General features: G+C 38.2%; 1 protein-coding gene across 9 annotated transcripts; it reads right to left on the reverse strand.

Moving 5' to 3' along the window:
- Positions 1–515: 515 nt before the first annotated feature.
- Positions 516–25,595, reverse strand: LOC137132520 (alsin-like). 9 transcript variants are annotated; one of them, XM_067515098.1, is made up of 42 exons: positions 25,376–25,592; positions 24,627–24,799; positions 23,711–23,871; positions 23,301–23,525; positions 23,025–23,215; positions 22,731–22,763; positions 22,423–22,623; positions 22,048–22,166; positions 21,693–21,928; positions 21,402–21,489; positions 20,887–21,047; positions 19,656–19,824; positions 19,248–19,344; positions 19,031–19,102; positions 18,551–18,778; positions 18,208–18,379; positions 17,807–18,002; positions 17,413–17,478; positions 17,081–17,240; positions 16,750–16,881; positions 15,801–15,929; positions 15,438–15,461; positions 14,289–14,359; positions 12,992–13,058; positions 12,726–12,904; positions 11,687–11,752; positions 11,372–11,470; positions 11,055–11,219; positions 10,103–10,214; positions 8,650–8,727; positions 8,121–8,257; positions 7,747–7,902; positions 7,510–7,624; positions 6,386–6,543; positions 5,671–5,769; positions 5,336–5,515; positions 5,127–5,172; positions 4,931–4,992; positions 4,735–4,764; positions 4,275–4,424; positions 4,024–4,120; positions 516–3,626 (listed from the first exon to the last, which is right to left on the reverse strand). In XM_067515098.1, exons 2-42 carry the CDS (start codon positions 24,644–24,646, stop codon positions 3,588–3,590), a joined length of 4,986 nt encoding a protein of 1,661 aa, XP_067371199.1. In that variant the 5' UTR covers positions 24,647–24,799; positions 25,376–25,592; the 3' UTR covers positions 516–3,587. The 9 variants fall into 9 exon arrangements, 8 of the variants coding, with proteins under 8 accessions (XP_067371199.1, XP_067371197.1, XP_067371196.1 ...); XM_067515096.1 differs by having other exon boundaries at positions 7,747–7,899; positions 19,025–19,102; XM_067515095.1 differs by having other exon boundaries at positions 19,025–19,102.
- Between the last annotated feature and the right edge of the window lie 967 nt (positions 25,596–26,562).

The raw sequence follows: 26,562 nt of genomic DNA on the forward strand, positions 1-26,562 counted from the left end.
TGAGTAAGTAGGCATTTAGATTTTAGCCCAAAACTAGTAAAACCACTGTCGAAAAGCCTGCTTGATTAGAAAGTAGCCCATGTGTAGTTTTTCTATAATAGTACTAGGCAAGAATACAATCGTGGACAAGTAAGTAGCCCCTTTTTCTGAAATAGCAAAAAAAGTAAAGCTTTAAAGTCAATAAAGAAAAAACCTTTCAAACAAACACCACCATCACGGCTACTAGCTATTTCTAAATCAGTTTATTCTGCTACCACGCAAATAAATAAATAAGTAATAGTAATATATTATATTATATATTTAAATACAATTAAACTAATAACAATGAAATAATTAAAAGGTTGCTGTTAAACTGTTGTCTGAACCTTATCAAATTCATCACATGTATAGGTTATTTATATAGACAATAAATACATATACAGTTTACTGATTTCACAAACTTAATTGTATCTAACTAAATTTAAGTAATTAGTAATAAGTAGTAATTAATCCATTGATTAAGAAAGATCACCACAGACATTTTACAGAATAAAATTTATTATTCTTTTACAGGAAAATGCATTCATTTTTTAATTCTCACTCTATCTTAATCTAATCAAAGAATTCATCAAAACTAGCTTGACATTTTTACTTTCTCCAGCATCACTTTCTAAAAAGGAATGCTACAAAATAGACTTGGTTTAAAAAATAATAAACTTAAGTTATAAATGTAGTCAGGTTGTAGCCTCTTAGTTCACTGAGAAATTCAGGTTTTATACCAGACCAGTTAAATTCATAAACTTTACACCAAGAGAGATTTAGATTTCCCACTCAGACTCTTCTTTAATATATAATAATAATAATAAGGCATTATCAACAAATATGAAATAATAATTGAGAAATGGTGAAATATTCACTGTGATGGAGTACATATCTCAGATTATAATGATATAAAGGTAGTACTGTAATTGTCTAAACTACAGGCGGCAAACCCTGTAAGAGCATCCAAGAGAAACTGGCCTACTAGTTTTCCCAACTACCCCAATTCTCCATCATTTTAGAAAGTTTTTGTTTGTTGAATTTTGCAGTTGAACCTAAGTCTCTCTCTAATTCCTGAAATCAATACTGTCAATGCCTTTACTCCAAGGGTTACTAAAAAACCCTCCAATTGTTTAATGTCACAGATCCACAGCTTAGACGTCATAACAAATGTATAATTATTGTGTATCAAATGACAGGGGGGAAGGATTTGTAACTTAAAAGTTTGAGGAAGATCTGATTATACTAAAAGGGCAGAAAGGGAACTTAGTAGAAGTATTATTATGAATAATAATATATATTTTCTAATGTAGTTCTAATAAATAATTTCAATCTGCACTCTAATGCTCAATAAATTATTCATACACTATATTGCCAAAAGTATTCGCTCACCCATCCAAATAAATGAATTCAGGTGCACAAAGCAAGGTCCATAAAGAGATGGATGAGTGAGTTTGGTGTGGAAGAACTTGACTGGCCTGCACAGAGTCCTGACCTCAACCTGATAGAACACCTTTGGGATGAATTAGAGCGAAGACTGCGAGCACTGTGTATTATGTATTTCATAAACACACTCTTAAACCTAGTGGAAAGCCTTCCCAGAAGAGGTGAAGCTGTTATAGCTGCAAAGGGTGGGCTGACATCATATTAAACCCTATGGATTAAGAATGGGATGTCAATAAAGTTCATATGGGTCTAAAGGCAGGTGAGCGAATACTTTTGGCAATATAATATATATCTATGATTTGAAAGTCCCCCATTAACTTAGAAAAAACAAAAACTAAACTAAACTAAAAGATGTAGTTAAACACACCACAACCTAACAACACTAATGGATGAACTCAAGTGAATTACAAATCTAAAATAGTTTTTATGCTCTCACATCTCTTGCTATATTCAGAGAATTAATACATTTAGCTATAGTTAGTTGTATAAATCATAAATAAATCTGTAATTTGCATAAAAAAAAGTGACTGGCAATCATGGCACGTTTCCTTTATGTAAATGCAGTGGTGAGAAAATTGTTTTAGTTAAAATTTTGTCTAATCTCATAATGCAAAATAATCCAATATTACATTTACATGGCTTTTAAGTGGCTTTTGTGGTCAAATGTTTAACAAATAGTAAATTATACATTTGTAAAGTTTAGATTAGAACTTGCCAGATGGCGGTAATAAAAAGATAGAATATTTAAACGATCCCTTTTTAGATTTGTTCATATTATGCTCATTAATTGTTCTCTTATTAATTAGGTAACAGATTATTACTTGAGAAATGCTGACTTGGTCATTTTGTTTGGCTTCTGAGACAGAAATATCAAGTGACACCTGAGGCTTTAAGAACCTAAAGCAGTTTTATCGTTTCACACAAAGAATATAACTGTACTAGTTTTTCAGAGAAGCAAACCCACTGAACCCACTCTTCAGCTGTTGCAGCTGCTCACTAATGAAGCCTGATCTCTTTTAATGAGTCAAGTTTGACCACGCTACACTCTGTCTCATTTAGATCTCTTTGGACTAGTGACAAGTATAGTAACACAGTCTTAATGTTATTTTGTAAAATGCTATGAGTGCAAAAAATATACAGAACAAAGTGCACAAGAATCTTTTCCACTAATGAAAGGCAACACAAGCTTACAAGAGATTAGGTTTGTGTCAGTTTGTCTTTGGAACCAGTTGCTCATTTTTAGCAAATCAGTAGTTACCACATTCAATCAAGTACTGTACACTGCATATACAGGTAACCATAGGCAGGCCTTGTTATCAGCATATTTTCAACTGTGTATTTACACATAAGTCACAATATTATTTCATTTTTAAGCCTGTAACTTTCCCTTTGAAATGTGATCATGTTTCAGTAACACAGAATGACTTATTTCCCTTTGTGTGGACTGCTTGCGAGTTCTCATGAAAATCTGATGAAACAGGTAAATATATAGTACAAAACGTCATGGAGATATTGCTGTATGTTTAATTGAATTGCCCTTTAGGGTAATACTGTAGGGTTAAAAAAATACTTTTATTATATATTATATTGTAAAGTATTTTACAGTATCGGTCTCAGTCTATATAAATATTTTTGAAATTAGATATGGAAACTAGGCTTATGTATTAAAGAATATTATTGGTCATTATATCGAGCAAATGGTATGAAGATGATATTGCAGTTTTCTAGCATGTCCACAAGAGGGCAACGTGTTACTTTCCTATGGTTGCGTCAGGAAGGCCATCCGGCGTAAAAACTGTGCCAAATCAACATGCGGACAATGATCCGCTGTGGCGACCCTGAACTCACGGGATAAGCCGAAAGGTGAGTAGTAGACTGTATTCAACAGAAAAGAAATTATTTGAAAGTGATATAACATACCAAAAGGATCAACAGTGAACAATGTGTCAATGTGTGATATAATTTCCTGTGTTTGACAGATAGTGAAAATGTAACACTCCCTCTTTTTCCTGTCTAGGCGGCTTCCCAGTGGCCACCAGTAGACTCGTTATTTTTGGCAGCTCCTGTAAGTGCAGCACCTTGTTGCCCCTGTTGCCCACTTCCTGGGTCTGTGGAGCATGCTCCTACGTAGTTGTCTCACCCTGGATCTGAATGTAGCAGGCCTGCAGCAGAGACATGTGAACATGCTTAAACTGGCCTTGAGAGAGAAAGTCTATGTGCAAGAGCCTAGGTCAACTAAGTAAACTATTAAGAAAATGAATAAATTATTTATTAAATGAAGAGATAAACCAGTAGCAAACTGATTTGATTATTGAATACACAACTGTATATCAACGAACAAGAGAGCACACACATCCTGCTGCACAATCTCTAAACATTTCTTATTTGAATAATATTACAGCACCACATCTGCACCAAAAGCGACAGACATCATTTCTTGGAGAAAACCTACATTCTAGATTCAGAAACTCAAATAAATGTATTTAAAAGAGCACAAGCCCATAGCTTTGACTTATGAAATGAGAAATACACAGATGAACATGTGGTGAGAAGCCAGACCTTCAATGTTGTGAACATCAATCCTATCTCTCCAAGCTGAACATTGGGATCCATCAAATCTTCTATCAGACTGACCTCAGCTCCCAGGTTCCTGATCCTGAAAAGCAGAACAGTTCGAGCACGTTCACCGTATGCACACTATTATGTGTATCAAACATTGGTGAAAACACTAAAGGTTTTTAGTCAAAATGTCTCACTGGCATTAACCAGTGTGTGTGTGAGAGTGTGTGTTAGTGTGTGAGATAGTACACCTGGCTCTGAGCACCACATAAAGGAAGAGGGGGAGAAGGTCATCCATGCACCACAGGAAATCACCTTCCAGCATGGGTTTTACTTCCTGGTTCAACTCCTCAAATGTCTTCTGGATGACCAGGAGTTTGTCTGATGGAGTGAAGGTGTTGCTGCGTGTGTAGGAAGACAAAAATAAAAATATTTCAATCTGCTCTTGATCTTTTTCTGGAGGTGTGCTATATAATTAGTGGTGGAATTATCTGCCATGATTTGTCCCATAGGGTCAGGGAATTGGTTCTGTGGCTAAATTTTGTCTGTTTCTATGTTTTAAAATGTCTTTACTAAGAAGCTGTCATATGGTTTAACTTGTGTATAAAAAACAGAAACACCATAAAAAACAAAACATTAAAACATTCTTAAAAAATGAACCATCACTGTCACCTAAAACTTTTCTTTTTTGGACTATGTAGGGTGCAGTACCTGGCTAGGGAGCAAGCTGTGTCTGACAGGCTTCAATCAGAGCAAAACAAAACAAAAAACACCACAAATGCATTCAGATGTATTCAGTTGACCCGACATCTTATAACAGCACAAGCTCCATGGGTCTATATGGTATTCACACACTGTATCAACCAAGGCGATGACTGTCTGTCATGACAGTCTACATGGCAGCTACCTGATCTGCTGAAGCGTCTCTACAGCCGAAACAAAACAGGCATCTTTGCTGTTGGACACAATCTGAGGCAGAGGCAGAGAAAATTACAAGGAATTATGTGTCAAAATGATTTATGAATGGCTTGAAAGGTGGTGGTTAAATGATTCAACATGAAAAAAAATGTACACATGGAGAAAACAGGCAGTTAGTTACAGACCTGCTTTTTCTCTCCCAGTATTGACACCCACACTGGCCAGAACTTCCTACAAGAAAATGACAGCAACCATAAATCAGTCTGACAAAGTCAATAAAATGTTTTTCTAGTGGAAGTTAGCTTCGTATGTGTCTGAGAAAATCCGATGAGTAAGATTTTGTTGGTTTACAAACACGCAAGCATATATGCATGTGTTACATGTACAAACTTACTTCTGCACTCCCAGGAAGGTAAGCAGTGACTGGTCGGGTTGTTTGTTGAGCCGCAGGATGTGCTCCCAGTACTGAGCCTCCTTCTGCTCCTCCTGCAGGCTGTACAGGGTGAATAGAGGAGGGTAGAGTCGAGGGAGCAGCAGAGGGAGGAGCAGGGAAGAGCAGCTCACCACCAAGGCACTGTTGGAGAACAATGTGGAAGGGAGAAAGAAAGCTCACAGGGAAGCTGGAAATCTGACATAGTTTTAATTAAAGCATTCTCTAAAGACCAATGGATCTGGTTACATAACTAACTTTATATTTATTTGTGTGAGGGTGTTTATGTTGACACACACCCTTGCTCTGCTGTGCTCGAGTTGTGCCTGTTTTTTGATGGAGAGTCAGGGGGGTCTGGAATGATGCCGCCATCAACTGGTAAACCTGGAAACAGAAATCTGGGGGCAAAATAATAACGCCATTTAGTAAAAAAAAAAAAAAAACTTTGTTACACTGGGTAAAACAAGATATTTTCATGTAATTTATTTTGTGTTAGCTCATGGGTGCTATTTGTTTCTGTATCATGACAACATGGTGTGTTTGTGTTTTTGTTGTTTTACCACCAACTAGGTACAATTTTAGCCACTATGATGACCCCGTCTGCTTCCTTACCAATTTGCTTGGTTTACTTTGGGTCTTTTCCATTTGCCGTTCTTGTCTCCTCACTTCCCCCCCATGTCTCCTCCCAGCTCCCACATGGGCCCCTTTGTTCATTTGAATTACTTTGTTACAACATTCTTCACTCATTCCTTCACCCACCTACATTTCTTATTTTTCACATAACCTTGATTTATGTAAAATGTGTTTATTAAATTATTTTCAATTTCAATTCAAACCAGATGTTTTCTTTCCATTCTTTGTGTAAAATCCATAAGCCAGTTCATAATAGCACTGAGTTGATGATCATCTGGAAAACTGTTCAAGTCGCACACTTTACAACCAGATGCCTTGGTGAAAAATGAAATGTCAGACTGAAGGACGTGTGAAGTGGAAAGGTAAACAACTCAGCTTTACCTGACAATGCTGTAGAAATGTGTGAGGTAAGCCTGAACCTCCTGGACGGCTTGTCTGAGAAGCCTGCGGTTTGATCCCACGCCAACGTAAGTCATCCTGTACACTGTCACCAACGTCTCCACCAGCCAGCCAAGAGGGTGGATGGGAGTCTCACATGCCTGAGATATAACCACAAAGAGCCATAATTACATAAATAAACCACTAACAAATAACAGACAGCAGAGGTTGTGCTGGCTCAGTGTTAAACCAATGTCTAACTCTAAACAAACCTAAGGTAAAAGCAAATCAGCATGTGCTGCAGCTGTGTGAGTTCTGATTGCAGAACAGCTAAAGGACATTTTGATTTTGAAATAAAACATAGTCCTAATGCAAATGCTTTGTTCCTCCCATTCTTTAGCAGTTCTGTGTTATCTATTTAATTTGCACACAACACATTTAACATTTTTTAGCTTGGTTTAAAAAGTCAAAAATTTAAAAAAAGCTAACAAAAGAAACAATGCCTTAAAAAAACAACAAAGAGGTAATTAAGAGTATTTCCTTTTTTTGAATTATTAGACCAAAGATTGAATATTAAAAAAAATAATTTTCTCTAGCTTCCATTGAAGGTCCAAGACTATATCAAAACCATACAGACAGAACAGTCCCTCCACCGTTGTGTTACTTGGGTACAGATCCCGCAGGTCTTTTAGGGCACAAACGTTAGCCTCTAATGAATCTACAATGGTGCTGAGTGGCTGATTAACATTTTTAAAAATTCAGTGAACACTGTGAAATGCTTTGAGGTATCAATTGAGACACAGTATTAGTAGTTTAAACAAATAGAGAGGAATGGGACCAGATTGAGAGGACCAGAGACAATATAAACTCTTCAGTCAGTATGTTGCTCTTAATGTTCTAATATCATATATACAATATAGTAAACACTCTGTTAAACCTCTGTTGATTAACAGCACCAAAATATTACCAACTCTACTTCATGTCAGTGCAACACAGGTTGCATTCACCTATCTGATCAATTCTCTGAATACTGTGCTTTATTTTAACTTCTCAGTCTAAATACCAACACTTTGCTCTTGATAAATTAATTAAGAGATTATAAAAGAAACAGAAAACGTTCACTTTACTTTGATGAGATATCTTCGTATGCTGTCATAGTTTGCAGTGGTGACAGGCTCTTCATGTTGGGGAATAAACTCCAAACTTTCCAATACTTTGCTCTGAGACCTGCTGAGGTCTGGACTTTATAAATAAATAAATAAAAAAATACACACAGAGACACACAGACAGGTATTTTAACATGACACAGCACGTTCAGGAATGGCACGCGAGTCATTTATGTCAGTTATATGTGAGCCATCTACCTGTGTCGCCGTGTAGCGGTTATAGTAACAGCAATGTTCTCCCAGGCTGCAGTTCGCTCTCCTCCTCTAGCAGCATCACGGCCGAGTCGACTCCAACACTCATCAAACACACAGCTCCACCTCTGATCTGCAGGCACCACATACTGACCCAGCCTGCTGCCCATGTAAACATTACAGAACATTACCAAAAATAAAAAATAAAAAAAAATAATAAAAAACACCAACCAGCCTCACAACACACAGATATAATGATCACAAGCAAACTCACACAAACATACACATTTCAAAACTGGCTGCTCAACACAAGTGCATTTACATTTTTGGGTTTTAAAAAATCAGTTCAGGTCACACAGTGATTTGTGAGTGATACTCACAATAGGGTGTTTCTTTCTTTGTTTTCAGGTTCATCGAAGACTGATTTGGTGTATGTTCCAACCACTTTCAACCCCGTGCTCCACTCTCCACTGAACAGGCCATCTAAACAGTCCCCGTTAGCCAGGGACAAAATAGCCTGAAGAACAACAGTAAAGAAATCAAAGTCTGGACTCTTTTAAGGACTCAAAAAACAAAAAACAAGTAATCGAGCTTGAAAATAGTTCAATTTATGTGGCCCAACTCATTCACTGTACACATTGTAGATGTGTACCTGATGTGGCCACATTGTACTTTTACATGTTTATAATTTCAAATTTTTTAAGTTGAAACTGACAGAAAGGTGATAATTCTCAGTTTTTATATTTGAAGTCATAGTGGGTGGTGGAGTCCTACTGCAGGAAATTATATTATTATGAGGTGGTTCTAATATTTTGACCCTAACAATTAGACAATTAGGCATCAACAGAGCGGATTTAAAAGAAACAGAGCCAAAGCACACAGATAACTGGAAACACAAATGTCTTCTACCTTCCCATTAACAGTCCAGTCATCAGAAAACTCCCCATGGAAAGCTGTGTCATCATCTGTCACCAGCAGGCCTTGCCCCTAACGGAAAAAACCAAATTGCATCAAACTTTGTAGTCTTACAACAAACATATCGCAGACTATGTCAGATGATTATGTCTGTTTAGTTCTTTCTTATTTGTAGCCTAATGTCATTAGAGAAAAAGGGACAAATATCAGTTTCTAAAAATCTAGAGCCAAACATTTCTCATTTTAATACACATTCCCTTGTTTTAGTTGGATTAATTTGGAACATAGGTAAACATTTATGTACACAATGTAAATACTATATACAATTACATATAGAAGTAATTTTAATGATTTTCCTTTCACAATTTTTTGTGTATTTGTTTTTTTTTGGGTTCTAATCCTGTAAGGTAAGGGTCGCCACAGCAGATCATTACTCCGCATGTTAATTTGCCACAGTTTTTAAGCTGGATGCCCTTCCTGATGCAACCCTCCCTAATTTCTACCGTGCTTGGAACTCGTCTTGGTTTAGTGGTTCAATAGTTCAGTGTCTTTAACATTTGGCTGAGAACTGCGGGCGCGAACCTCCAACCCTATGGTCAGTAGGCGGCCTCTACCAACTACGCCACGCCCTTCACAGTATAAGTGTTAACTGACACCTACAGGTGACCTTATCCCCACCTAGTGGTTTTAATGTGAAAATATACATTTTTAAATAAATTCTGATGCATCATTATTAGTTAACCTCCTGTCAGCACATAAAGTGGTTTTAGAACCAGCTCCAACTTTACCAGCATTGAGCTTTACCCCCTATTTTGTATTAGTTGTATGTTTTGTCATAATTACTTAAATCAGTATTGTTCAAAATACATTGTTTTCTTAGTTGAGTTTTATTTTACTTTTCTACTTTAAATAAAATTTAGATAATGTGCGAACTTTTAGATAAGTAAAAGATATGAGGTGGTATCTAATGGATAATTTATTGTGTAGTTCTACCATCTCTGCATACAGTGTATTACACTTTTTTGCATGTGGGACTGTGCAGCTGCAGACTGCTCAGAGTGACCATGCTGACCTGACCCCTTGTCCTCAATGACATTATTAGGGCCATCAATGTTACGGTACTGTAGAGTTACTTCCATTAAAAAAATAATAAGCAAAGTCTACAATTTACCAGATTAAAACATTTTGAAACTGATCCTGCTCCAGCAGCCTTTTTACTTATAACAAATATATAAGGTACAGCCTTTGATTGTTACATAGAATGGACAGGTTTATCTCTGTTTTTAACCTTATCACTTAAAAATACCTTGGTGCACACATAATGATTCGCTAAATTGGACAAACTGACACAGATAGATGTCAGAGCTTCCCCAAACAGTTAAAAACCCTCTGGGTCATATAACACATACATGCAAATACTACATACATGAGTACACACTGAACTCACACTCATTTTGTTTTCTTTGAAGGTGCCTTCATAATACACACCACACTGGGTGACAACCACAGCGTTGCCATGCCGATGGTCATCCAGCCACATTCCCATGTACTTCTCACCTCTGGCGAGGGAAAAAACAAATGAAATCAGGATCTAATAATAGCAGGGTGTCTTTGTAAATAAAAAAAATACAATTTTCTGCATGTGTTCAGTAAGATCAGAACAAGAAATAATGTTATTTTCTGTCTAAATTAATTAAAACCATATAGACGCTTATACAAACACTGAATCTTTTCTACTAATGTTTGGTTAGTTGTCAGCCTGGAGCCTCAAATAGGTTGTCTGTCTGTACCATAGACTTCCGTTATTGTCCAAAGTTATTAAAAACACATCAGCCAGACAAGCTGTTCCACTGAGTGACGTGTGTCCTCTTTCCAAAAGTGCAGATCACTAATATGGTTTGTCGCTGTAATTCCACCAGAGTTGACTGGCTTCTGTGCCATTAAATGATAAAAATGGAGCAAGGTGGGAGTTTGTTACAAATACAGAGATCATTCGGAACATTTTTAATAGTTTCTGGAAAACAAGTATGTGGCTAACAAGCCAAATTTAGGCTGCTGGCTGACAACTAACCAAATGTGAGTGGAGAAGAATTAATGTTGGTTTTAGCATCTGTATGGTGATTGTGGTCAACACAATTAATTTAATTTAGTAAAAAAAAATAAAAATTAGTACTACTGAAATCATTAGAACTGTGATTTGAACTTTGTAACATAACTGCCAAGAAATAGGCTTTTTAAGAGAAGATGTTCTAAAACTGACTTTGCCTCTGACTTTTGTAGTTCAAGAAAACAATTCTGTATCTAGTTTTTTTAGGTTAAACTAGAACCCTTAAAGAAAATGCAATGTCTTTCATGAGGGTGTGTATGTGCAAAATTTGCAGCGCAGGCATCATTCAGACCTGGTGAAGTCATCATGTACTCCATATCCTGTCTTCTTGTCCTGGATCCAATGGCCAATGAAAACACTGGAGGAAGTCTTGGCTAGTTTACCGGAGCTCAGCATGCCGTAACCATGCCGCTGACCATCACAAAAACAGCCTTCATACACCTCTCCATTGGAGTACCTGGGTACAGACATGAATGCACATATACAGATAGTAAACCTATACAGTATGTTCTTGTAGTTTCAATTCCTACATGGGAATTCAGCTTATCTGGATCCCAAATCATTCCTGAGATAAGACTGAAAACTGTCTTAGCACATGAGCATACTGACTTGTACTTGCCGAAACCATGGATCTTGCCATCTCTCCAGTGTCCCTTGTAGGTGTCTAGTTTATCCAGCGCTTTGTTTGGTATTATACATTCTCCATAGCTGAAAAGAAAAATAACAACTACACAAAAATGTTGTAAAAACAGTTTATCATTTGTTACGTCAGACTGTTGTTTAAAAAAAGCATCTGGTCTCAAATAATTTTTATCAAGCAGTTAAATTTAAACTCTGCAAGTTAGTTTATATTAGCAATACAGGAATTGAACCACATTAGACATTAACTAACTCCACAGTATTACACTAGGTTACTGTACAGACCCATCCTCCAGTCCATTCTTGAAGTTTCCACAGTACCTCCGTCCATCTGGCCATTTCATGGTTCCCCTGTAAAGCCAAACATATTTAGTAACATTGTTCTAACTAACTACAAACCCCCTTTTCAGAATAATTTCAACACTCTGTAAAATGTAAATCAAAAGACAATGCAATAATTAAAATAATAAAAAAATATTAAAGGAAACGTACAATGTTGAAAATGGAAATTTTGTATTTGATGACAGCAACACATCTGTACACAACTAGGACAGTGGCATATTTAACTCTGTGTTACTTCACCTCTTCTTGGTGCCTTGGTTTGCATTTAGTTTTCAATATTAGACCCCCACTTCAACACAAATGCTGGTTTTTGAACTGTGCACTGATGTCCCATGGTTCCTCTCCTCTTTTGCATAGGCGATGCTGTGTCCATGATTTCCAAAAACAATTTATATTTTGAGCCCAGGAAATTTTTTCACTTCACCTCTGTTCTTTTTAAACAAGTTCAGGTTGTGTGTGTTTTATGTTTTGCAGTTGCATTTGTGTATACAGTGGCAAAGTGGGTCCACTGACAGTAGTTTTCAGATGTGTTTCTGAGCCCATGCAGTGAGTTACACTGACAGAAATGGACAGAAACGTGTAGTGCACTGCAGTGCTGCCTGGAAGCTAGAAGATCACTGCCATTCAGTAGTTGTTTTCGGCACTGTCCCTGGCGAGATTTCTCCAGATTGTCTAAATTTTTAATAGTGTTATGAACCATAGATGATGAACACATATTCCCAAATTTTATGCAACGTAATGTTAACAAATGTGACTCCTAATGCGTGGAACACATTTTTTTATGAACTTCACCTGATCCTTGCTTCTGAAAGGATGCTTTTTTTATATTGTCTCCATCTATTTACAAAATGTGACCTGTTTCCCTCTAAAATCCTTAGTTGTGAGACGTTCCACTTTTTTTAGAATAACACAACTTTTCCATTCTTATGTTGTACCTGTCCCAACATTTTTGAGACATAGACAAAGAAACACGGTTTCTAACCTGCCATGAACTCGTCCTGCCAGCCAGCACCCGGTGTACTGGGCATCTTTAAACCGTCCCTCCCCAGTGAACATGTAGGACGCTGTACGAGACATGGCTGTCATCCCCGGTGATGACCCCGGACCTGCACCACCCAGCACCTGGTCCACCGCCTGATTAAGAGATCGTAGCCACTTGTTCTACATGGAGAGAGGGAAATGATGATTCTTCTGAATCTGCAGGTTCGATTGAGATCTAATTCACCACGTAAAAGAATATAAATGCACCTTCTCCTGTGGTGTTGAGGCCACAAGGGTGAAATTCTCCTCTGGACATGTAACTTTAATGGCATAACTGTAGACACACAACAAAATTATTAAACACACCTTTGTAAAATATATAAAAATAAGTGCTACAAGCTGATCGCGAAGGTACAGAATGTTAAATTTTAATAAAACTTAAAACGAAAATTCAAACAACATGAGGGTTAAACATGGACAGGAAAACTACGAAAGTGTTTTTATCATTTGAAGGTGGGAAAATACTAAGAATCTAGAAAAATGGGTGGACAATAAAGTATTATTTGTACTTATCTCAGATTTAATCTTTTATTCACTGTCAGCCAAATGTTTTCGCTGAGTTACACATCAACCTTCACTCCTTGACTGCTTATTTTCCCCACTTACAAGTACCAGCTAAACACCAAGCGAGGACCAACGCTAAATGTGAGTGTTTACGTCTCTGAAAACATGGTGAATGTATGTGATTAGTTAGTCCATACTTGTAGTTCACATTTGTTTTTGTTTACTCTGATTCAAAATGCACCATAAGAAGAAATGTGTCTTGTCTAGGCATTAGTTAATCTGATCTGAGGTGTGAGCATTGCTATGAATTTCTATGAAACATGTAACATCTTCACAACTAACATTTGGTCATAACTGTAGACAATATCTGGGCAATAAATAAAGCACAACATTACAATAAATGCTAAATGCACTTCAAAAAAACAAAAAAATACAAAACTCCTTAACAATTTTTAAAGACAATCAGTTGTTAACTATCTCTTAAGCTAAAAGACACATTTTGAGCACGACAAACAAACTGCTCCAGACCAAGACCACAGCGAGGGTGTGGTTGTTTTTGTGCGCAACCACATGTGATAACTGTATTCAGACCCATGCAAACGTACCGTATGAGGTAGGTTTGAAAACACCCCAACCAATTTTTCTTTTTCGATATGTGTCTCTAAGAAAAATGGTCCCACTGCCTGGATATCACTGTTTGAAAGGTGGTATGTTTCAAGTTTACTTAAAAAAAATTTGTAAGCCTATGACTCAGCTTCGGTATTTATTGCCCAGGTTGGGCAGGTTCCATCCCATCCAGGGCCAAACTTTGCGGCAAACACAAAATAAAGGATATAAAAATGTTGACTCAGACGTATAGGTGGCTGTATTGTCAGTAAACAAGGCTGACACTATGGCAATACATTACTGCACTGTAAATATAGGGGCGAATTAGATGTCTCATGTTTATTAAACACTTATTCATGTTTTACATTCATTGATGGACTTTTTTTTGACTCACAGCCCACTGCTGTCTTCAGTAACTGGTTTCACCCACAGACAGGTCAGAGGATAGACATGATGTGTTGAAAACTGCAGACAGGGACAGACAGGGAGAGATTAATGCATTTTATTGCCATTTTTCTGCATAAGTGGGTCTTAACAGAGCAAAATATCTAAGTAACAAAACTAGTCAGAAAATGTGTGCAAGAAAGAGAGCTATTACCAGTACATTTGTTTGACTATATTTGTTAATATTCTAATAAATCTGAGAAGTTCCATTGCAAATGTAATCTCAGTTTTACTATGTTTGCATGTGAGGACTCCTGGTTGAGTTTAGCAAGTTCCAATGTTTTATACTGAAACAGTCAAAAAGTAGAGAAGAATGACTCTGAACTAGGAAAAAGTAAACATTTAATACTGCAGCAATTAAGAAGATAATCTTGGTTAATTGGTGACTGTCATGTCTTCTTGTTTAGATCTGGTGATGTGGCTGTTTCTCTGATTAGATGCATCTGAAAGCCAGAATGCAGTGAGTTGCATATTTATGCAGTTTAGCAACATAACCTGCCATGACCATGTTTACTGTCACCATCAACAGACTTAACCCTGTGGCAAATCAACTGTAACCCAAATCCACACGCACACACACACACACACCCAGACCACCTGTTTAAAGCAGTGACCGTTCAGTTTGGACAGAATCAGCCATCGGAACAACATGCATAAAATCTTAACACAGAACATGTGCAATGTTAAGGGTCAGTAATGTCCCTGACATAAATGGAGAGGTCAAAATATTATAAAACACAAAATAACATCTCCACTAAACATTAGAAACTGCATAGGATAGGATAACTATAGGATTTATTGTAGGTCTGTTTGCTACATATTAAGAAATTGTATAACTGGTAGCTGCAGTGCTCTGTAAATCAAACTATATAGAAAGGAAACTGGCCCAAAAAAAATGGGTCAACAGTCCCTTTAACACTACATAATGTTCTGTGTTAATATTCATTAATTTGCCTACTAATACCAGGTGAACCTGTCAAGAGTGTGAGCACTGAACACAGGCCAGCCCACTTATCTGCTGCAGAACAAAGCTCAGGGTGGTTAAACCGGTGGGTAGTTTGGATGTGAGGTTGGGGAATCTAGTGTCAGATATACATACCAGACTCTGGGTGGGAATGGCACCCTGAGTGAACGAAAGATACAATGTACACATTTAAACGTTATGTGCGCAACATTGTAGGTGTTCAAAAAGACCAGGAAGACAGACACAAACACATGGATGAAGTGGAAGTTTTGTCTGATCTGAGGAAGGCTGACAAATATCCTAGGAATTCAATCTGTTTACTGTAGGTCAATATAAAGTTAATGAAATTGAAAAAACATTTTGTTTTTTTAAAATTGGTTAAATTGTGCATACACCATTCTGCTGTAGTCATTGACAACAAACCATATTGGTAACCTAAAAGAAAGAACTGCCACAGCTTGGCTTTTTTTTAAACTGATTTTGCGTTTGCATGTATACCTGTGTGTGCACCAGCGTATCATTGAACAGTATGAACCAGTGGTTGGAGAACCGCCCAGCGTTCTGCAGGGTCAGAGATCGGTTGCTGCTTTCACAAACCACACGACGCTGTGGGAGACGCAGAACCTCCTGAAGAATAAACATGTACATGTATATCTCCTTGTTACGATCTCAACAGTCTAATATAGAAATCCTGGTAATTCATTTGTTGGAGCGTAACAGATCTTGAAAGCTTGGTGTAGGATTTCAAATGCTCAATAGTGTGGAGCCTCCATTGTCCTTTGTATGTTCAACTTTAAAATTTGCCAAATGTTTTCAATTGGGTGACAGGTCTGCTCTGTAGAGAGCAGGGCCTTTTCAATTTCCAAAAACAATTTTAAAATTTTGACTCATCTGACCACACGCCAGTTTTCCACATCAGTTAATCCTGAATGAGCTTGGCTGCAGAGAAGGCTGCAGCATTTCTGAATATGCTTGTTGATTTGCAGGGTTGGATTTTAACTTGTAAAATGTGGTTGCACTGTAACAATAATAATGTAAACATAGTTTGCTATGTTCACACGCTTCAACAGTGGTGCTCCTAACCCCATGGAGTGATTTCCACTACATACTCCACCTATTTCCACTGACCTGTTGCCAATTAATCCCTTTAGTTGGGAGACAGTCTAACTGTTGCAGCTTTTTAAAAATGTGTTGCTGGCATCAAATTCAAAATGTGCAAATATTAAAGCAATCAAACAGAAAAACAAGTTTTAACATCTAATATGTGGAGTTATGCTCAATCAAATGTAGGTTTGAAATGATTTACAAATCACTGGTTTATATTTACATTGAATACAGTGCCCCAATGTTTTCGACGACGTAAAATCTGTCAGTGTTTTCACAAACAAACAGTACAGACAAGATAAGATTGCTGTTTATAATAACAAAAATGTAACATTCCACTCACAGTATTTCTTCCAGAATGGGTCTTCCAGAAGCTGAGGGTGGTTTCTGCCTCGTTCTTCTTCTTCAACAGGGATAAAGACAGGGACTCATACTGACTACAGCACTGATGGAGGGACTGATACTCGATAGTTGACTAGTGAGACAGAGGAACAGCAACAGACAGTTTTAAGAAGATTTTTACCATACAATACAAATGTATCGGGGTTGTTATATCCAAAGTTGCTCAATCATAGAAAATACAGAAAGTTGTGATAAGGAGAAAGCGAAAGAGAGGAGAAAAAAGGAAAATGAAGCCAGAGAGAAGAAGCACAAAGAGGGTTTTTCTTCCTCACCACATCGTAACAGACTTCTAGTTTGAGCAGGTCCCGGCTATACTGATGGAGCTGCTGCAGAGGCCTGTACAGCAACGAACCCAGATCAACATCACCACTGACAGACTGATCTGCAGGACACAGCTGAGCAAACATAGTCTGCTGAGAGCCTAAACACTCACTGGCCAGATAGGCAGAGAGGGAGAGAACGAGAGTGAGAGGGAGTGACACACACACAAACAGTTAATAGAAGTCTATTAAAACTTTCATAAATTTTATCTAAATATATGGAATATTTGGTTCTAAAGCAGGGGGTATAGGAAAATAAAGAAAAATAAAATAAAGAAGCTAACCGTATGAGTTTTTGGAGTGAGTGGAATCCACCCATCACTTGGAAGTTACCTACTGCAGAACAGTATCTGGAGAAAGACAAAATGTTTTCTTAATATTGTTGGCCCCCCTTTTTCCTGTCCATCACTCGTTTAGATTTATCTTTATATTCAACCATAAAAATGAAGCAAAAACTAGACTAGAAGAGCAAGCAGGAACATAAAAATAAAAAAACATTAAATGTACGATTAACAAGTATTTCAGCAAGAAAATATTTATATTCATTTAGCAACAGTCACTAGCCATTTAAAAAGTGATAAGCTGATATTATTGTCTCTTGACTCTTGTCCTACAATTCCTGTATTCTGTGTGAATAATGTGTTGATTTCTTATGCAGAGTCAAAAAGGGTACCTTACTCTTTATAAACATCCAGGAAGTAGTCAGTGTGTGTCAGCAGTGGAAAGGAAGTGACATCACGGCCCTGCGCATCATGCAAGAACAAGCTGAGTGACGTAGAGTGTCGACCGATCAGGACGCTCAGACGAACAAAACTCTCACAGAGAGCAGAGAACAGATTCATGCAGGGCTCACCTAATGATGGACATAAACTCTCTGTGGGGGACAGCACACACACATACACACACTAATAAATGAATGCACTCACCACCGCTGCACTTATAAGATGCTCAAATGATGCATGCGCTTGATGATGTGCATGATAACTTGATGTTTTTTGAAGCACATTTCCTGAATTTCACACAGCTTTCAGCAATCACACTAATAAAGAAAGAAAGAGCCAATGTAAAGATAGTTTCACCTCTGTCACGTATTGGTGTGAGGAGTAGCTTCTTGACACTGCTTAGCCAGCAGTAGAAGCGTCTCTCACTTGAGGCCAGCTCATGAATAGCTGAGATGAAGCCCATGACATTACAGTCTGCCAACAAAGCACAGCTCTGACCTCCACTGCACACAGTGCTAATGTAACCCATCTACATACAAATACACAGAAGATACAATGGTAGTTAATATAATCCCAGTTCTCTGTGTGATGTGTATGTCTCTTGTTTGAGGACATACAGTATGTGGCAGTAGTCCCTCCTATATTATGGAAAAATATCAAAGATTTAACACTTCAAATATCTGTGTGTCTTCCTACAAACCTCTATGCAGAAAGGTAGCACAGTGGGTTTGACTCTATAGTTCTCCGCCCTGTTAGGTGACCTCTGACATGACCTTTCACTCTGGTGTGGCCTCTCACTCTGTGCTGACATTGGCTCTTGCTGTTGGCCACAGTACAACAGGATCGGCTGGACACAGTCTCCATCAGCCAACAGCAGGGAGTGGCTCTGACCGGCTGACATGTCCCAAACACGAAGACCTTCAGACAGCTACATTGAGCCCCCCGAGATAAAAAAACAAAAAGGACATTCATTATTGTGATGCATTTTCTTTAAAATGTTGTCCAGCATCATCCACAACTCCTAAATGTTGGCACTGATAAATATATTTAAACTTTTTGATCTGAACAAGGATATGATTGTGAATGATTGAACTAATATCCATAAATTGTGATTGCACAAATAGCCATCATATGAACCATAGAAAGAGACATAACTGCTGACTGAGGCTTATACCTTCACCTGTTGAGGAACAGTAACAGGACTGTTGACATGACCGAGCTGACCACACATGTTGCTTCCCCATGAGAACACCTGAAACATCCGACAGCCGTTATTCTGTGTGTGCTTTCAGAGAACTAAGTTAACTCTTCTTTGAAAATAAAAGTTTGATGAGACATTTTGACGTGTCTTTGGAAATTGTCACATAGGTACATAGAAGTACATAGAGAAGTGTTACCTGGCACTGAGCGGTAAGGGCCAATGAATGGTGTGATCCTGCAGCAACTTTGATCACTTCCTCACCCATCAAAGACTTGATACACAGAGGCTGGAGCCTGGACATAAACAAACATGCTTTACTAACTTATTATTCCAAATGATTCATAGTGACAGCACATCCACCATTAGAAAAATAACATTTACTTACATCAATTGCATATAATTTCATAACTGACATGACTATGAATGTACAGTTTTCACATTAAGCCAACAGAAACTGAACCTCCAAATCAGTTACAGAATCAATTGTGATGCTGTGTCAACTGAAGTTCTTTTACAATGTTTTCTGTTTTAGTGTATGGGAACAAGCTGGAATATGTTGTCTTTCTGTCTGTATGTATGTGTACATGCATGCGTGTTTTCAGACCTAGCAAGTTGATCTCCATGGCCCAGTTGTCCCTCAGACCCACGACCCCAGCTCCATACTTCTGTCTCGAGTGACGGCAAGCTATCTCCTGCCTCCTCTGGTGCTGCAGCTTGGGTCTGACCAGCAGAGGATGGCCTGCAGACACAAAGTTGACGTCGCCGTGGAGACCCTCAAAGAAAAACACGTGACCTAATCACGTACAATCCTAGTAACAGTGCTGCTTCAATAAATGAACCATCAGATAATAAATATATTTGAGGTAATTATCCTTACAACGCTTGCACTACAGTGTTCGCACTAGCTCAAGACACTGTACCAAATTGGTAAAAACATGTAAACTAAACTCATCGGGTCTGATATGAACACACACTAAACAACTTAAAGAGTTGATGTGGATAAAACTTGTGGCTCCAAAACAAGCAGTGAGCAAAGTGAAATCAAAGTCACGTCAAAAGACAAAAAACAAAAGATTATTTTAGCTCTTTTAAAACATCTTTTCTATCTACATACATAAAGAATTTGGTGACTTAAACTGAAAATGTCTATACGGTGGGTGACTTTTAGATTTTCTTTGGTCACTTTCATTGTGACACTCTTGAAACTTCTGGCAAACCAGAAAACAAGAAGTTAAGTCTGCTGAATCTGCCATTCAGAGATTCCTACAAAGCATGTCTCCCTTTCGTTTTATGGCATTTCATGTATCATTCTGTGGACATGAATATGTATAATGTGAAGGGATTAGAAGGGTCCAATTGGCTAAAGAATGTTCTAATCTTTAATGTGGATTCATTTACATTTTCTTCTGATAACAGTTAATTATAAGATTATCTCAAGAAAACAAACACATTTATCTTAAGATAGCAGCAACAATTGAATCAAGTGAGCATGTGCATGCTGTGACTTAATTATCAGTTTATCTGACTGACTAAGTCACGTCCGGAAGAGTCCATTACAGCTCATTGTGTCACAGAGAAAGGCAAACATTAGCAGATATTGCATTGTGTCTTTCTGGTGGTGATAACATTTATATTCTTCTTCCTAGTTAGCAAGAAAACACCAATGGGTGCTACATACTGTAAACACTTTCTTCTAGTCTATTTGCTAAAGTTAAGCTAAACGCCTCTTGTCTCCATATTAAAGGCTCAGGCTATCAATCCTGTTCGCTGATTTCTGGCAATAAAGCATATTTCCTGTATTTAGAGTGAACCCGTTCACAACCTAACATTCATACCATGGGTGGGTGTTCCAGGCAGTGAGCGTCTTCTGTTTGCTGCTGTTTTTCCCTTCTGGTTTAGATTTGTTAGACTGGAGCTCTTCTGTCCCTGCAGTGCCTTCCTCTCTGTCTCCAGACAAAGCCGACCTTCTTCCAAACCCAATGGGGAGGAGGAAAAACTGCAGGAGAAAATGTCAAGATCAGGCTGAAAATACACTGTAGGTGAGAGTCATCTCAGTATGTAGATCAAGCACTAAACTTGCTACAAGCTCACAGACTCCCTTATATACATTTCTCTTTTTGAATTTACTCAGTGATTTAACATAGAAGTGAACTTGACTGATTAAAGTCAAGACCCTACAAAATATTAGCAGGAGTGTTATTGTGTTGTTCTAGCAGCTTATGGAAGAACACTATTCGAACATTATATGCACTACCTAAAATTGTTGTTATTATATCTTTTAGAATTAAACTTCTGCAATGTATTTCAGTTTTCCTAAACACTCTTTACGGTCAACAAAATGTGGTCTTACTTGCTGGCTTGGCTCTTATTTGACAATTCATCTTTGTAACTAGAAGTGAACAGATCTGTAGGAGGAGTTAATGAAATACAGCTGTCATCTGTAAAGAAAAATGGAAAGTAGAAAAAGTTAAATAATAAAAAAAAAACTATGCATCCACACAATGGAACAAGCACAAAAGCTTTGAATAACTAAAGAAAATTAAGCAAAGGGATTAAAACAAATTAAGAAAATTATTTAAAAAAAAAAGGACGGAGACATGAAGTTGGAAAAAATACAAGAATACAAAGATACATCACTAACCTGAAGTGTGACTGCTCAATGAGTCACTGTCCCCTGGCCCGTGGGATTGTTGTGTCTCTGTTGAGTGAACAGAAAGTTTACGGAGAAGGTTATGGAGCTCCCTCTCATCAGCGAGAGATGGGTTTTTATTGGTTCTCCAGACTGAAAGTGGGTGGGACTTGGGGATTCCGTCTATCTGCGTTGGGGGGTCAGCACGCCCATCTGGCTCTCGATTGCCACCAACGGGAATATTCATCCTGTAGTTTTGTCATGTAGGGAAAGGAAAGAGAAACCCCCAAAAAAGAAAGAAATGTTACGTGCAAAATTATGAAAACTCAAGGATAAATAAAGACTCAAAATGTACACTATACCGTACTGTTTAGTGTTTGAGTTGCCATCTTCGGTATATGGACATGAAATGGCTCTAAGGCTGCTAACAGCTGACCTTCCTCCTGGCTGGAGACTTCGTCTGAGACATCTTCTCCTGGGAGAGGTCTAGGCATGCAAACCAGACAGGGGCATCAACCATTGCTGACAGCTAAACCTCTTACCATAACAAGATACCAGCAGCAATACTGTAACTATAACTATAAGTGCTGAAACTTCTCTGTGCGTCCATGGTACCAGATCACACAAATGGCTGGTTTAAAGGTAAACCTACAACCTTTTATACCCTCTTTATTATGAAACTGTAGATGTTTCTAGACTTAGATGTAAACTAGATTTCTTTCATTTCGTTTCGTGTTTTTACCTCGCCTGTTGTGACTTCAGTGAGCTCCACCCCCAGTGGACAGTATTGAGCATCATCTGCTGTTGTCAGCTCCTCCCTTTCTGTCACTGAGTAATAAGCAGACTGGCCTTGCTCCTTCTTCTCAAGGGGACTGTGGTTATTGTAGTTCTGAACAGGTAAACTGCGAACTAGGGCCAAGCTGTGATAGGCACCACAGGCGATCTGTAAGGAATTTAAAAAGTATATATATAACATTTCAGGAAGTTTTATTTAACACATTATTTTTTGTAATTCAAATGTGGCAGTGCAAAAAACAGGAAGAAAACTACCTGAATTACATTTCTGCAAGCCAAGTGCTCCACCTGGACCACAGAAAATAATATTCAATAAACTCAGAAATTTTTCATGAAACACACGTTTAGTCTATCTTGCCTCTCATTAGATCAAAAACAAGATTCAATATTTAACAGCACAGCTGAAAGCATGTATCAAAGACACAAGTAAACTTGGAAAAAAGTGATTATTTTTATTATTTTTTTACTATGCATGACAGTAGTTTTCAATCTTTGTGACATCTTTCTTCTATCTAAATGTTGCAATGCATTGATCTTAAGCAAAATTACCTTCTGTGGTCTCCACACAGGAAAAGTGTTAGTGACCAGGCCAAGCTGGCATCCACTGCCCCAAGCCCAAATCTCATTCCGGGAAGACAAAGCTAGGCTGTGCTCTCGTCCACAGGCCAGATCCACAACTCGAACGGCAACTGGAGGAACAACCTCACTGTCCACAACACTGACCAGACAAGGCTCTGAAACTAACGTATGGCATATGAAATTTATATGACTGATTTATAATGAATGTATTGATCGAAGCAAACTGTTAGTGAGGTGTTGACCAACCTGTGATGTTTGTGACTGTGCCTTTCTCCGTCAGCCCACACTGTCCTGCAGTGTTCTCCCCCCACATGAAGATGTTTCCCTGCTCGCTCAGTGCTCCACAGTGGAAACCACCAGCAGCCACACGGATGACCATCTTCCCCAGCAGAGACACTTCCAGTAGTGGAGCAGATGCCGGAATTCTCAGATCCCTCCACAACAGCTCTCCAAATGAATACACCTGTCCACCTAGAAAACAAGGAGAAGTAGAGATGCAAATTTTTGTCATTAAAATGCAAACTAGTAATTCTAGGGAAAGGAATTAATTTGTTCATTAAAACACATCCATTGCGGACTTCAGGATATAGATGTGAGAACTTTACTACAACAATTAATTATCACACAGCCCTACTTTACTACAAGCTCGCACCCACCCTGTGTCAGCAGGAGTCCATGGTTTTCCCCCAAGGCAGCCTGCAGAACAGGTCTGGACAGCAGCACTCTCTCTGGACAGAGGTGTTCACTGAGGCCTGCTGAATGCCAGACGTGAAAAAGTCCTCGTTCTGGAAGTGTGGGGGCCTGCTCATCTGCAGAGCTGCAATAACATTATATATTATATACAATAATATTATAGCCTGATTCGCACATTATTGTAAACGGTCCTGATTCTGAAGACCTCAAGTCAAAATGCAAACCAGCACTGAATTTCAAACCAGCCCACCACCAGAAAGGCTCATGTCAAGAATAACTGTAGTTCTGTGGTATTCTGGGCATGCTGGACAAAAGACCTTCTTCTTTATCTGCCATTTAATAGTTTTTTGTTTATAACAAGTTACGGAAATCCAAAGGAGAAACACAAACACAGACCGGAAGCTCGTCTGATGTGGGCCTGACATTGCTGCAGGGGAAAGCAACATTCCATGATGGAGTTTAGCATGCTTACTGTGAAGCTGAATATCCAAACGTGACAAATCCAGATGTGTTAAATTTGAAACATCCAAACACACAGATATAGCTATATCTCACTCAGTAAAAGCCAAATTCATAGTGAAGGCTGACTACCAAACATATCAAACTAACAAACACATTGACACAATTAATACACAACTTAAATTACACACATATAAAGCATTTTAAGCTTAAATAAAGTATTACAGCTACTTTGTACCGTAACTTAATTCAACAGTCAGTTACAATTGAGGCATATTAGTGGTTGATCTAATCTGACATCTATTCCGTATCATACCTGGTAACGCTATTTCATGTTTTTGTCTTCAACTTGTTTCATGTGGAAACAGGTTCCAGAGAAGATATAATCAGGACAATAGCGGCTCACAGTTTTGTTTTTACCTCTCCTCTATGTTTTCCATCACTTCAGCCTCTCTGTTCAGTTGGACACTAAAAGCATCTTCTCAGAGCTCTTTGTCCTCCATTTGCTTCGAAAACAAATCTGTTTGCAGGGAAAAGGTGAATCCTTCTTCGGGGGCTGATGCCTCTTTCGATCTGGCTTCAGGTGCTTGTTACTGTTTGTCAAAACAACAAAGTAAATAAATTACTCGACTAGACATTGAATCTGGCATATTTAATAAAAGGCTGGAATTATTTATTTAACTAGTGATCTAAACAAGTGAATAGGAATAAACCTTTAGCCGTACCGCCCAACCCTAAGGGAATAAACACTTCCTAATGGTCCCATTAGGAGAGGGAGTGGTTTCTATTCATCTCTACTGAATTCATGATCTATAATGGCTGACACACCCCGACATTTCAATACCCACTAAAACTATCAGAGAGTTTTGCAACTGACATGCAAAAACCTTGGCCATATATAGCTTATGTAACTGTTGTATCTGTGGGAAGACCCATCACACAAGTTACTCACTCCGAGCTATTTGCGATCATACGCAGACTGACAGATTGGCAACCTAAATCACTCACTTGCTCTCTTTACTTGTTATTTCATATACAACGCATAGTACATTTAGTTTACGTGAAACAGTGCACACAGATGTAACGTTGTTTATACTGGTGAAGCTAGTAAACACAAGTTAGCTAGCTCGCCGATACCGCTGCTAGCTAAAGAAGCTAACTAAACTTACCATTTGTCTGTTTGAACTGGAGGGAAGAGTCGCAGACATGTGTAATGCAGCGCAGATGACTAAATCCAGGGAAGTGAGTGTGAAACTGTCTGAGCTGTGACATTTCATGTGCGCTGAAATCAGTGCATCGCAGTGAAATGCAGAAGCTGTCTCAGCCAGTTGTGTTGTTGTTGGGAGGCAACTCTGCGACGGCATCCGAGCAGGGACAAACACACCCGCGGTGCCACACATGCAGCTGCTGCTCCGGCATGTCAGGGGAGACAGAAAGAGAAATCTTTCTCCATACATTATTGTTTTAGGCACCTTTACCGTTAGGCTCCACACAAACCTTCCTCAAGAGCTCCTGGCTTTCAGCTCCAACTTCATCATCCTTCTTACTGATATATTCACGGTCTCTCCTCTGAACATATCCAAACCACCTCAATCTGGCCTCTTTATCCTTAAAACATCCCACATGAGCTGTCCCTCTGAGGTACTCATTCCTGACCCTGTCCATCCTCATCACTCCCAAAGAGAACCTCGAACTGGATATAGGATAGTTATTTAATACTAAAACTGAAGTATAACATTAAACAAAACACGGGTTACAAGCACTGGGTTTATTAGGCAAAACAAAAAAAAACGAAAAACAAGGGCAGTCCTCATTTATAATTTTGGAGCTTGTTGAGTTATATACTAACATGAAGTACATCCCACTTATAGAAATGAGGGCAGACAACACCAATACTAGAAGTAGGTTTATATAGTAATCCTAATTTACAGTTACACACAAAGGCCTACTGTGCCATGCAATGGTTTGGAGCAATAAAGCTAAAGTTTAAAATAAAAAAGTAGTGTCTGTGTGGTGCAGATCATCAGCAGCACCTTTGACGTCTTCAAATATGATCATACAGTTACATCAACACCTCTCTAAGGCTAAAACTAAACATTATAGTCAATGTGCATGGAGGATTTGTTGCAGGAGTGTTGGATTAGATTGGAGTTAAGGTGTACCTAATAAACTAAATAAAAGGTGGTTTGTTTAAAGTCAGCTGTCCACCCAGCCAGGAATGTTAGCAAACTGGATAGCTGTAAGCATGTAACTTACAGTGATGTCTCTTCCACAAGCTTGCACAATTTCTGGATAGATTAGGTTATCATTATAATGAGTAGAATAAATAATATTGTAATAAATATGGATTTAGTTT

Source organism: Channa argus, chromosome 9 (assembly GCF_033026475.1).
Source record: "Channa argus isolate prfri chromosome 9, Channa argus male v1.0, whole genome shotgun sequence".
In the NCBI taxonomy this organism is placed as follows: domain Eukaryota; kingdom Metazoa; phylum Chordata; class Actinopteri; order Anabantiformes; family Channidae; genus Channa; species Channa argus.